General features: G+C 49.0%; 2 protein-coding genes across 4 annotated transcripts in view; both read right to left on the bottom strand.

The window, feature by feature from the left end:
* Nucleotides 1–793: 793 nt before the first annotated feature.
* SET (SET nuclear proto-oncogene) lies at nt 794–8,433 on the bottom strand. Of its 3 annotated transcripts, none has more exons than XM_070758464.1 (8): nt 7,779–8,433; nt 6,098–6,155; nt 5,443–5,585; nt 4,979–5,082; nt 4,534–4,647; nt 3,473–3,643; nt 3,234–3,377; nt 794–2,312 (listed from the first exon to the last, which is right to left on the bottom strand). In XM_070758464.1, the coding sequence occupies exons 1-8, from the start codon at nt 7,849–7,851 to the stop codon at nt 2,289–2,291; spliced, it is 831 nt and encodes a 276-aa protein (XP_070614565.1). In that variant the 5' UTR covers nt 7,852–8,433; the 3' UTR covers nt 794–2,288. The 3 variants fall into 3 exon arrangements, with proteins under 3 accessions (XP_070614565.1, XP_070614567.1, XP_070614566.1); XM_070758466.1 differs by having other exon boundaries at nt 3,287–3,377; nt 7,779–8,429; XM_070758465.1 differs by having other exon boundaries at nt 3,272–3,377; nt 7,779–8,287.
* The window catches only part of UBAC1 (UBA domain containing 1), a 20,440-nt gene continuing 16,343 nt past the window's right edge, over nt 7,999–12,095 (bottom strand). The window contains exon 10 of the mRNA XM_070759543.1: nt 7,999–8,206. Within this exon, the coding sequence (XP_070615644.1) occupies nt 7,999–8,206 (208 nt within the window). The remainder of the gene's footprint in view (nt 8,207–12,095) is intronic.

The following is a 12,095-nucleotide window of genomic DNA, read 5'->3' as shown; positions in this document are numbered from 1 at the left end:
AAATGTGTCATTGGAGGGCTCCCTTTATTTTTGGAGAGTATAAATAGAAACAAGGACAGCACCCCAAACTTCTTCACAGTATACTATATACCATATACCAGCATTTTTCAACAGATACCTTATTATACTACCTTCCAGCACAAGAATTGTTTTTATTAAACATTTTTGTAAAATTTGGCCTTTTAGTTTACACTTTGGGGGGGGGGGTCTCAATCCACTTTGTAAATCTGATTTTTATCTTGGAAGAAATAATTCTCATTGGGTGCAATTTGCAATTTAAGCATTCTAAACAATATCCAACTTGTACTCAGAGGGATCTCTTAATTGGATCCTGTAAATTGTTGGAATTTGCTTCACCTCAGATCCAGATGAAAACCAAGTGTATACTTAAGGGAGCTACTTAAGAGGGCAGAAGAATCCCGTTATTTTCAAGAAACTATTTCTTTTGGCTGAGTACAAGCGGTGAAGAAATACTCTGGCTGCACCAATGAAAAGTCGCACTTCATTTTTCGGCATTTTAGTCTTTCAAAATTGTAGATGGAATTTACTTTGGCTTCTTTGGTGGATTTAGCAACACAATTTCTCAAGGGCGGTTTAATGTGCACGTCTGATTTACAACCGAAACACGTGAAAAGCTATTCACACAGTAGCATCAATTCAACGTAACAGCGCTTTAAAATTTTTGTCCCAGGGCACGAAGGCTGGCGAGGAAAAACCGCCACCAACCCAGACGAGCTGTGCCCCCCACTTCCCGAGGGAAACAAAAGCTCTCCAATTCAAGCCACTCCGAAAAGACCAATCCAGTGATGATCTTTATTGATATCAACAGATGAAGTTACATAATTCTTCCTACATTGAATTAAAAATTTAAAAGCATCACTCCAGGAAACCTCCAAGAGCATCTCCATCTCCCCAGAAGTCACGTTTGGGAAACTGACCAAGTTCAGCGTCCTTTTAGTTTGGTTGTCAAATTTATACAGGGACCCAGAGAAACAGCCAGTCACAATTCACAGGGGTGGGGTGGGGGGACAAAAGCCAGAAGGGAATGAGGGGTTTGTTCAGCCTGAAACACCTGGAGCCCACCAGCCCTGGGCAGATGGGTAGCCAGGGGAGGGGCAGGGGGCTGCAGCTGTTTGCGCAACCAACGCTTTGGTCTTCAAGTGTCTCCCCCCCCTTGTGGGATGATTATTTTTTCTCGAGGGGCGTGCTGAAACCCCAAACTCCCTGGGGTGGGTCCAGAACAGGCTTTTCAGTTTAGTGAAGACTATCAGCCCCCTTGTGTACACATTAAGTTTTATTGTAACAAAGCAACTTGTACACTTTTTAAACGTTTAAAACTGAGCATCTTTCTTTTTCCAGTGAAACAAAACAAAAAAAAGTTGGGAAAAAAAATAAACCAAAAGCAAGGAACAAAATTACAGTAGAGAATGTAAAATTCCAAATAAGATCCTAGGAGGAGGAAAAAGGAGGGAGGGGGTTTTTCCGGCTGATTCTCCGTCAAGTGGAAGGGGCTGAACTGTCGTATCATTTGGAGAGAATTGATCATTTCTTTCTTTCGTTTTAAAGTGTCATCTTAAACTGCAAAGATGTTCGTTAAACATCACGATCAAACATGCCAAAAGGAGGAGGAGCCATGTTTTGTCAAAATGCCCATTCGACCCACCCCCCCAACATCTGAAACCCACCCCTCGCTTACCCTGTCTATAACCCCCCCATATTTTTTTTTAGCTTTTTCAAATGTTTTTTAAACAAGAGAGAGAAATAGACAGACACATGTGTTGGTAAATGCTGGCTGTCCATATTCACATAAGAGACACACAGTGTAATCTCCGAACCCAATATACAGAGAAAGGAGGAGGAGGAGGAGGAGGGGGGAAAAGCTATAGGTTCTATGCACTACCACACAGGGGGCCTAGCACTCCGCAGCCTCCGGCTGGAGCAGAGGCGGCCATTCTCGCGCTCTTCCCCACGGGACACAGTGCGCTGATGCCACTGACAGTGTTTTTTCTTCTTTTCCTTTTCGTCTCAAAAAACAGGGATTAAAAAAATTGAAATGGGCCGAGATTTCTCTTCCACTGCTCGAGATCATCTTTTCTCCAAAAATCATTTTGTGAACCATGGTGTGTGAAAGAGGAGGAGAAAGAAAAGACCTCGGGAGGACAATGCGGCTGAGCACAAGAGGAGGGGGAGGGAGGGGGGGGGGCAGGAATAAGACGGCAATTTGCTCCCAGGGGGGACTGGTGGGGGGGAAGGGAGGAGGATGGACCGTGGTTGGAATCTGTCAGTGTTCAGTCGTCTTCGCCTTCATCCTCCTGCACAGAGAGAGAGAGAAAGCAAGAGTTTCAGACCAATGGTCAGGGGGGTCAACTCAGCCACCCGTTGCCTTCACTTTGCACTCAAACCAGGGGGACAAGCAGGAAAGGGGTGGGGGCGCAGGTGGAACACACTGGATCTAAGGCTCTTCTCCTATTAACTGGGGGAGGCTGAGGGGGGGGGCTCCGTTTTGGGATTGTACTTTGAAGTCCTTTCATAGGTTGCACTGCCCGCAGTTCTTTCATGCTAAATGATGAACCTGCATTTGAAAAGACCCCCACCCACAGAAAGAAAACCCAAAACCTATGGTGACTGAGCTGGAGGCCACAACTAGAGTTAAGCAGGGGGGGTGGGCTTTGAGAGCCCCCTCTTTCAGGGCCTGGGGGCCGTCAGGTCCTTTGGAGCAGGTTTTCCTGACCTCAGCAACTTTAAAGATGTGTGGACTTCAACTCCCAGAATTCTCCAGCCAGGCTCTGGAGCATAATCTGACCTAAGTAAAGTAGCAGGTTACACCACCTAGAGGAGAAAAACCATTAACTGGCGCTTGTGCAGTGGCCTTTCTCCCCCACGGTGGTCGCAGAACCTCCATTCATGGCGACAGAGAGAAACAACTCCTTCCACATCCATTCACCTGCCACAAACAGGCTGATCAGCGCTACATCCAATCCTCTCTCTCTATATACACACTTGTATTTACCAGCACAAATCAAGTTCTCCCTGAGTGGAAGTTACGCAATTTGCAACTACAACTTTAGCAGAGGCTGAATTCGAACTCCGAACCAGCCAGAGCATCAGTTTCCTGGCCAATCATTCAGTCTGGGGAATCTTCGAAAGGCTAAGTCCTGCTCTGAGCTTATAAGTTTCAGGGCAACATAAGGTCACTAACTGCCGTCCCAAGAGGGAAATCTTAGAGCTCTAACCTCTCCTTCTTCTCCCTCATCATCTTCATCTTCCTCACCCTCATCTTCATCACCTTCCTCATCGATGTCCTCCAAGCCTTCCTCCTCTTCATCGTCGTCGTCATCCTCTTCTCCCTCACCTTCTTCATCGTCCATATCGGGCACCTTGTGGGGCGCAAAGGAGAGTTATAGCGGAGGGAGGCACACACACCCCCTCAAGCGCTTTGACCAGCCGCGCAGCCCACGGGCCAGGCTCTCACCAGATAGTACTGCAGCGGGTTTGGCCAGATGTCGTCCTTGATGACCTCGCCCAGTTCATCGGCCCCGGCATCGGAATGGTCAGTAAACCAGGTGAAGAAGCTCTCGGGTTCTTCATGCTGCCTCTTTCTGCTGGCCTTGTTCTGCGTCTGGCCTGAGCGCTTTGTCAGGTCCTGGAGTCCAGAAAAGAGCAAAAAGGTCAGTCGTCCAGCCCACTTCTTTTCTCTCCACAACTCCACAATTTACAACCTGGTTTGTTACTAGAAAGTTAGCAACGTCCCCCCAATGTAGCGGGTCCACCTGGTGTTTCTGCTACAATTTGTAGTCGCGTTCCATCTGCCTCTCTTCCTTCGACCATCTCTCGTGCCACAACAGCCAGAAATGGTGAAGGGGGAAAAAGAGGCTCACACTGGGAATAGCTCAACAGTCAGTAACATTGCAGGCAATTGTGACCTGTCGGTTCTTTCTCTCATCCTGAGGGGAAATAAGGATGGGGCCCCGAGTACATCCCACCCTCCCACCGATGGAAAAATGGGACCTTGCTGTCCTGAAGGGGTTCTCTTCAAGAACTTTTGTCATAGTTTAAAACTATTCCCCCAGGCCACGGCATTTTACCACAGGGGTGGGGGGAATCACAAATAAAGAACGTCCGCAAATGAAGGCAGCATAAAGGTTAATGATCCCAGAGGAAACCAATTCAGTTCGATGGGGCAAAAGCTGATATCATGGCTTCCAATTAAGATCTGCCCTTTCATGTTATAGGGTGGGATTCAACCCGACATGCCACAAGGATTTTAAGAAATAATCCTCCAATATTTTATTTCATGTAGTTGTTTTGTCTGCCCCGGATTCTACCTGGAGGAAATGCTATATTAACAACTTGAATCCACCTTCTAACTAGAGCAACACTATTATATAAGGAGATGTACTTTCATAATAATAAAATAGTCTGGGAACACTTTTTCCAACACGTCTTGTCAAAAGCCAGCAGCCTTTTGTGAGCCCCTGCCCTTTTCGTTTTAAATGCTACATATGGTCATTTTATACTTAAAAGAGTAAATACCTTCCCAGATTTCCATTTGATTTCACTGGACTTGGACGAGGGGTCTCCACTTTCATTCAGATGAAACTCTTTGGAGAGCATCTTGTTTTCAAAATAGGGGTTCTCATCAAAATACTGCATCCAAAGGAACAGACAAAAACAGAAAACTCTGAAATGTACACATTGCACACAGCACGGCCTCTGAATTGCTTATCACCCGTACACCGAGCTTGCAGTTTTCCTCTGCACAACCCAAGTGTGGACTGTTGTAAATCACCCCCCCCCCCCCCACTTCCCCCAAGGACCAACAACCACCTCAAAAGGGATGAGAAGCTTCGATCCACCCTCTGGAAGGATTGTGTTGAGAGATGCTGCAGGGGAAACGCATTCCGAACAGCATTCTCCCAAAAAAAATATATATTAAAAAAGGTGCAACAATGGTGTGTCCTACAAGACCCGTACTTACAAAATCTATTCTGTAACCTGATTTGATGTCCTCAAACTCCGTCACCTCCACTCTGATCAAATAATGCAAGGCTTCTTCATCTTCCTCTCCCAGCAGTGCAGATACTAAGGCAGAAAGATGAAATTTGTGTTACCAATAATTTCACATGAAGCCACCGTCTCATTAGCTGGAATGGTTTCTCCCTCAAATGTACGCTTCATTCAAATGTTCTAGAATGCCCAGTTTAACAGAAATCAAGGCAATTAGGAGGAGGAACACTATTAGGTAAGTTCACTGCTTTGAGGTATTTATAAAAACCATAAAGCTGGATTTTAAACAAAATGTAAAATCTAACTGAAAATTGGAACTAGCTAACTAAGGACCTTTGCATTTCAAGACCTTCATTTACACGTGATGTGAAAGATTACAAGTCACTTAAAGAAATTGTTTGGTAAGTTTCCACAAGAATAAACAACTTTGCTTACCTTGTGGGTGATTGACAAATGTTGTTACCCAAAAGTTGGGGATTTTGGCGATCAACTCTGACCTCTTCTGGAAAAATGGTTGGCGGAGTTTGTTGTATTTCTGTTCTACTTTCAAAATTTCCTCACTGGCTTGTTCGTTCAGTCTGAACACAAGATTTAAATATACATAAAAACCTTGATGTGGTACTGAAAGCAGATATTAACCCAACATGGAAGCTTTAACATAGCAAATGCCAAATCCACACTTCCAAATAAAATGTAACATTTATCAAATAAATATTTTGTTTTGGCTTTAGGTAGAAACTCTCAGCTGAGAAGTTCCAGTGAACAAAAGAAATGAATTCAACATTAAACATGTTTTAATTGTTTTGCATGAGCGCTCTTGTTTTGCAAAAATAATGTTACAATTTACAGTATATCAAATCCTCAAAACAGTGGGTAGGGGAATAAAACAGCCAATTGTGTTACATTGTTAAAAAAAAAGAGGGGGATTTTTCTCAACTAATTCCAAACAAAAGTTCAAGTTTTATCTCCTTAAGACTACATCCTATCAAGCTAGTCAATAAATGAGGAAAACCTATTTGCAATACCCTCCTTTTACAGGCTAGCAAACCACGAAACAGTGTTAAAAATGCAGATTAAACACATGGTTTACCTGTCTATTTCATTCTGTACTTCATCAATATGTTCAATTGCTTCCTGCTGCTCTTTGTCTGGAGGGAAAAAGAAAAAGTTTATTGCCTGCCCTTGGAAGAAAAGGATCAAACTGGGGACAAGGCAATGTTTGCAAACATCACACATGGCATCAAGGAAACCTCCCTGCCCCCAGGTATGTGTGTCCCCCACAACAGTTGAAATCCAGCATCCTTAAAACAGATTTGAACCTTAATCCCTCCATGCAGGAAACACAATCCCCTCACCCACCCAACAGATCTGCTTAGGGGGGGTCTCCTGCATTGTTCCAGCGCTTCCCCTTGGCCTACCAACCTGGCCAGGTGACTTCCTGTTCCTCCCTTTTCAACCCACCTCACAAGGTTGTTGTGGTGGTAGAAAAACGAGGCTGGGGGGGTTATTAAAAAAAAAGGCGGGATTCAACGAAACCTGGCTAGGAACAGGCCAAGTCTGAACATCTGGCGGGGGCCCTGAGCAGTAACAAGAGCAGCCCCAGTCCTTCTGCTTTTGGTCCCATCCCAAGACACCCCCCCCCCCAATTGCAGGAGTATTTATTCATTTATCTACTGGACTTGTAATCTGCCCCTCTCTGTGGGCTGGGGGCAGCTCAAAACATATCAATAAAAACACAATATATAAATACATCTATACATTTATTATTCGATTTTTTTAATGCTGCCCTTCTCCTTCAGGGTGGCTTACATGTTAGCAAAAGCACTTTTTAACAGAGCCAGCATATTTGCTCTCACATTCCCGGCCCTCATCCAGCCGTCCCCCCAAAGACAAAACTTCCCAGCCGCATCCGAAGGCGGGAAAAACAAAGACCCCTCCCCACCATTAATGGGGCCTCCCCCTTCCCTCCTTTTGGGGGAAATCCAGATTATTCTATCTATCTTTCTATGCATGCAACTCCTGCAGCCAGAAGGCGCCCCCCCCCGCCCCCTCTGCTGGAGCGGGGAGGAGGGAAGAAAAAAAATAAGCTCCCACTAAATGAGGACCCGGATTGTGGGGGGCGTACAACATCAATATAACAATATATAAGAAAACTAAAATATGCTGTTTTTTAAAAAAGTGCTACGGCTAACATGTTTTAAATCTCAAGGCATAAAACAAGAAAAAAACCGAATCAATAAATAAAATAAACCACCTGCCGGGCGCCAAGTTTCCTCTGCACGTGCAGTGGGGGGGGGAGTTTTGCAGGCGCGCGTGCGCGGTGTGGGGGAGAGCGCCCCCTCCCTCCACGAGGGGGGGAGCGCACGTGGCGCCCCCGGAGAGAGAGAGAGGAGACGGGAGAAAAAGGCGCGCGCGGCCCCCCGGCCATGCGGCGAGAGCGCAGCCATCATGGCGGCCTCATCGGCGGGAGGGAGGGGGAGCGTGTGAGGGGAAGGCGGAGCGGGCGGGATCGGCGCCATCGGGGCCCGCCTCAGACAAAAGGGGCGCCGAAGATGGCCTCCCCGCCTCTCCCGCGCTCCCTCCCGGGCGAGGGCTGAGGGGGCGGCCATGGGGGAAGCAGGCCTCACATCCGGCGCCCTCCTCTCCTCGCCTCCGCCGTTCGCGCCTCCGGGGAAGATGGCGGCCGGGCGGCGAGGGAAGGAGGGAGAGAGACGGAGGCCCCGCCCGCGCTCCCCTCGCCCGCCCGCCCGCCCGCCCGCTCCCGCGCCTACCGGAGATCTCGTCGGCCCCGTCGTGGTTGGAGTTGAGCTCCTTCTTGGTGACTTTGGCCGCCGGCGCCGACATGTTGAGGGAGGAGGGAGCGCCGAGCCTCGCCTCAGACCGGCCTGGCCCGGCCGCCGCGCTTCTGCTGATGCCGCTGCCGCCGCGCTCCCTCGCTGTGCCGCTCCGCCCGCAAGGCCGCGCGTCCGGTGGCCGAGCCCGGGTCCCCCCTCACGCGATGACCGCCGCCGCCACCGCCTCCTCAGGCTGCTCCAGGCGAGGGGCGAGCGCTGCGCAGGCGCAGAGGACCGCTTTCTCTTCTCCTCGCCCTCCCGCGGCCGCCAGTCGACTGAAGGCGCGCACGGAGGCTGCGCGCAGTGGGGGCCCGGCTCGGCGGATTCTCCCGCCCCCCTGAGGCGCGCAGGCGCAGAGGCGGCAACTCCTGGACGCTGGGAGACGGCGAGGGGGGCGGTGCGCAGGCGCGCGCGGGGCCTGGGAGCCCTCTCCCCAATCGGGTGGCGGCAGGAGAGAGGATGAAGCCAAGCTAAGCCGCATGCGCGGTCCGAGAGAGAGCGAAAGAGACAGAGAGAGAGAGAGGAGAGAAAAAAGAGGGAGAAAGAGAAAAGACGTCAGCTCGGCACCCTCCTTCCCGCCCTCCGCCTGTCGGCCTTCTGCGCAAGCGCACAGCCGCCTTTCCTCCCTCCCTCCCTTTACAGGAGTAATGGAATAAAGAGAGGTCAAGCGGCCCTCCTCGAGAGCAGCGTTCTGCGCAGGCGCGGCTTCTCCCCCCTCCCTTCTCCTTTTGAAGAAGGGGGCGGGGCTGAGGGCCGAGAACCCGCCCCTCCCCGCTGTGGATTGGTAGCCGGGGGTTACAATAAGCGGCGCAGAGGCTGGGAGTGGGCGGGGCGATTTGGCTCTAGCTGGTCGCGATGCCCGCGGGGGCGCGAGCGAAAGTAGGGCGGCGGGGCGCGCATGCGCGGGCCCGAGGAAGAGAAACGCGTGCTGCTGCTGCGCGCGGGAATTTCCTGCCCTATTGTGCGCTGGGGGGGAGGAGAGGAGGCTCCCCAGACTGCTTTGGGGCCGGTGCATGCATGTTGCAGGGCTCCGGCCTGGCGTGCAAACGAGGCACATGGGTGCAAAAAGCCCCCCCCCCCCCTCAGCCTTGCAAATGGGGAGGGGGAGAATTGGGGAGCAAGCGCCCCCTCCTCCATCCGTGCATGCCCTTGCAGTGCAAAACAAGCTGCAACCCCCCCCCCTTTTCCCAGTTGCATCGGGGGCTGCAAGGCATTGCTTCAGAAAATGCAAAGGGTTCCATTTTGCAATCCTTGAGCCCTTCTTGCCCCCCCCCAAAGGCAAAGCCCGAGCAAGACTTGGGTGGGGGTTGATTTAAGCCCCCCCCTCCTCCTCCTCCCCCAAGGTTGATGCACGGGGCTGCCCACTTTCCTGGTGCAGCCTCCGCTTGCCCCAAACGGGTATTTGCACCATCCACGCAACTGTGGCTAATGGGACCTGGCTTGACTCAGCCGGGCGCTCTGGGGATGCACAACCCACTCGTGGGAAGCCCCAGCGCAAAGCTCGGCAGAGAGGCGGTAGAGCCAATTGGCGGCTTCAATGTGCTGCGTGCGAGGTTTTCCAGCCGACTGGGTGCCAAATCCCTCCTGCACAGCCTTGGCTGTTTTCCATGGCTTTTAATTCCCAACAGGCAGAATAAGCAGCTGGAAGAGACCTCGATGGTCTTCTAGCACAGGGTTTCCCAACTTGATGATATTTGGACTTCAACTCCCAGAATTCCCCAGCCAGCGAATGCTCCAGCACGCAGGTGCGTTTCAAACATGGCATTCCAGAGGTTGTGGGGGGGACCGTTTTCACCCTCCCCAGGCTTCAGGAAAGCCTATGGAGCCCTACGGGAAGTTCAAAATGAAGAACCAGAAAGACTTCATGGACTCCATCTGTAGAGTCTGGAGGACAGAAGGAAAAGGGGGAACATGATCGAAACATTTAAATGTGTTAAAGGGTTAAATAAGGTTCCAGGTGGGAAGTGTTTTTAATAGGAAAGTGAACAGAAGAACAAGGGGGCACAATCTGAGGTCAGTTGGGGGAAAGATCAGAAGCAATGTGAGAAAATATTATTTGAGAGTAGTAGATCCTTGGAACAAACTTCCAGCAGACGTGATTGGTCAATCCACAGTAACTGAATGTAAACATGCGTGGGATAAACCTAAGATAAAATACAGGAAATAGTGTAAGGGCAGACTAGATGGACCAGGAGGCCTTTTTCTGCCCTCAATCTTCTGTTGATATGTAATGCGTGGAGCATGGAGGGCATTATGGGTGTGGGAACATTTGCGTGTGCGTTCACACACTCGTTTGGCACCCAAGCAAAAAAAAGCTTTGCCATCACTGCCCTATTGCATTTTAGACAAATTCAGACAGTGATTTAAAAGGCTCTGTTGATTGATGGGGGCACCCAAAACATCTGGAGGCAACTTCTGTCCTGCTATTTTGAATCCTAAATTTCATAGTTGTTAAAATGAATTTTGCCCCATTTTAGAAATTTTTCAGGGGGCCACCTTCTGCCGCAGGAGTCCCAGCATCTGGTTAGGTCCCACAGAGTCGGCCTTCTCCAGGTCCCGTCAACTGGACCAGTTTTTCCCAACCTTGGCAACTTGAAGATATCTGGAATTCTGGGAGTTGAAGTCCAAATAGCTTCAAGTTGCCAAGGTTGGGAAACACTGAACTAGACGTCGCTTGGCAGAGCCTAGGGGAAGAGCTTTCTCTGTGTGTGTGTGGCGGGGCTTCTGGAATCAGCTCCCCCCCCCCCAGAGATTCACACTGCCCCCACCCTCCTTGCCTTCTACAAGTCTTAAGACACCTGTGCCACCAGGCTTGGGGCTATTAGACTCTCTAGCCCCCTGGCCGATGAATGTAATGTATATTTGTTGTGTGAGTAGGCATGACTTATTTTTTTAAAAATAAATTGGGGATTATTGATTGTATAATTAGTTTTAAATTAATTGGATTTGTGTTGTTTTCTTTTTTATATGTTGTAAGCTGCCCTGAGCCCAATGAATGAATGAATGAATAAACAAACTGCAGTTGTTAAGTTAGTCACACAGTCATTAAATGATTGTGGCTTCACCCTGACACAGCAACTGTCATAAATGCATGTTGCTAACCGATTATTTTGTCCACCCACGAGACTTCATTGGTCTCTCTGTTCAACCTGGGAGACAGTGCTATGTTCTGGCACATACACAAAACGTGTTTCGGACATGTGTCTTCTTAGAAATGGCTTTTTAAAAAAAATTCAGAGGAAACTGAAATATTTTTAACATCTTAGAAGGATTTAGGGGTCGTGATTTCTGACAGTCTCAAAATGGGTGAGCAGTGTGGTCAGGCGGTAGGAAAAGCAAGTAGGATGCTTGGCTGCATAGCTAGAGGTATAACAAGCAGGAAGAGGGAGTTTGTGATCCCGCTGTATAGAGCGCTGGTGAGACCACATTTGGAATAATACTGTGTCCAGTTCTGGAGACCTCACCTACAAAAAGATATTGACAAAATTGAACGGATCCAAAGACGGGCTACAAGAATGGTGGAAGGTCTTAAGCATCAAACGTATCAGGAAAGACTTCATGGACTCCATCTGTATAGTCTGGAGGACAGAAGGAAAAGGGGGGACATGATCGAAACATTTAAATATGTTAAAGGGTTAAATAAGGTCCAGGAGGGAAGTGTTTTAATAGGAAAGTGAACACAAGAACAAGGGGACACAATCTGAAGTTAGTTGGGGGAAAGATCAGAAGCAGCATGAGAAAATATTATTTGACTGAAAGAGTAGTAGATCCTTGGAACAAACTTCCAGCAGACGTGGTTGGTAAATCCACAGGAACTGAATTGAAACCTGCCTGAGATAAACATAGATCCATCCTAAGATAAAATACAGGAAATAGTATAAGGGCAGACTAGATGGACCATGAGGTCTTTTTCTGCCGTCAGTCTTCTAGGTTTCTAGGTTTCTAAGGCCGGACTGGGGGGGAACCTGTCTGGGTCTCGCAAAGCAAAAACTCTCAGGCCGTCAGTTTAAAAACCCTTCTGTATTTTACAACAGAAATAACTTAAGAGGAGAAACCAAAGGTCCCGAGAAAGAGCTGGCGCGCAAACGAAACCCCCCTGCCGTCCCCGAAACTCTGCATGAATGGACGAGGCCCCCTTTATTCTTCCGATCGTTGGGTTCCTCATTGCAAAACGCCTTTTCCGGTTATAAGGATGGATCGTTTCTTGGACTTTCTCTTTTCAAAAATAGGAACACTCGAAAGGAAACGGCGTCT

Source organism: Erythrolamprus reginae, chromosome 8 (genome assembly GCF_031021105.1).
Source record: "Erythrolamprus reginae isolate rEryReg1 chromosome 8, rEryReg1.hap1, whole genome shotgun sequence".
Classification (NCBI taxonomy): Eukaryota; Metazoa; Chordata; class Lepidosauria; order Squamata; family Dipsadidae; genus Erythrolamprus; species Erythrolamprus reginae.
Note: the sequence above shows the minus strand (reverse complement) of the source record. Positions and strands in the feature narration are given on the sequence as shown.

Excerpts from the sequence above, each read along its gene's own strand:
- SET (XM_070758464.1), bottom strand. The coding sequence starts at position 7,851 with ATGTCGGCGCCGGCGGCCAAAGTCACCAAGAAGGAGCTCAACTCCAAC. Across the intron at positions 5,083-5,442 it reads ATTTGTCAATCACCCACAAG|TATCTGCACTGCTGGGAGAG; the intron begins GTAAGCAAAGTT and ends TTTCTGCCTTAG. Across the intron at positions 4,648-4,978 it reads CAGGTTACAGAATAGATTTT|TATTTTGATGAGAACCCCTA; the intron begins GTAAGTACGGGT and ends CTTTGGATGCAG.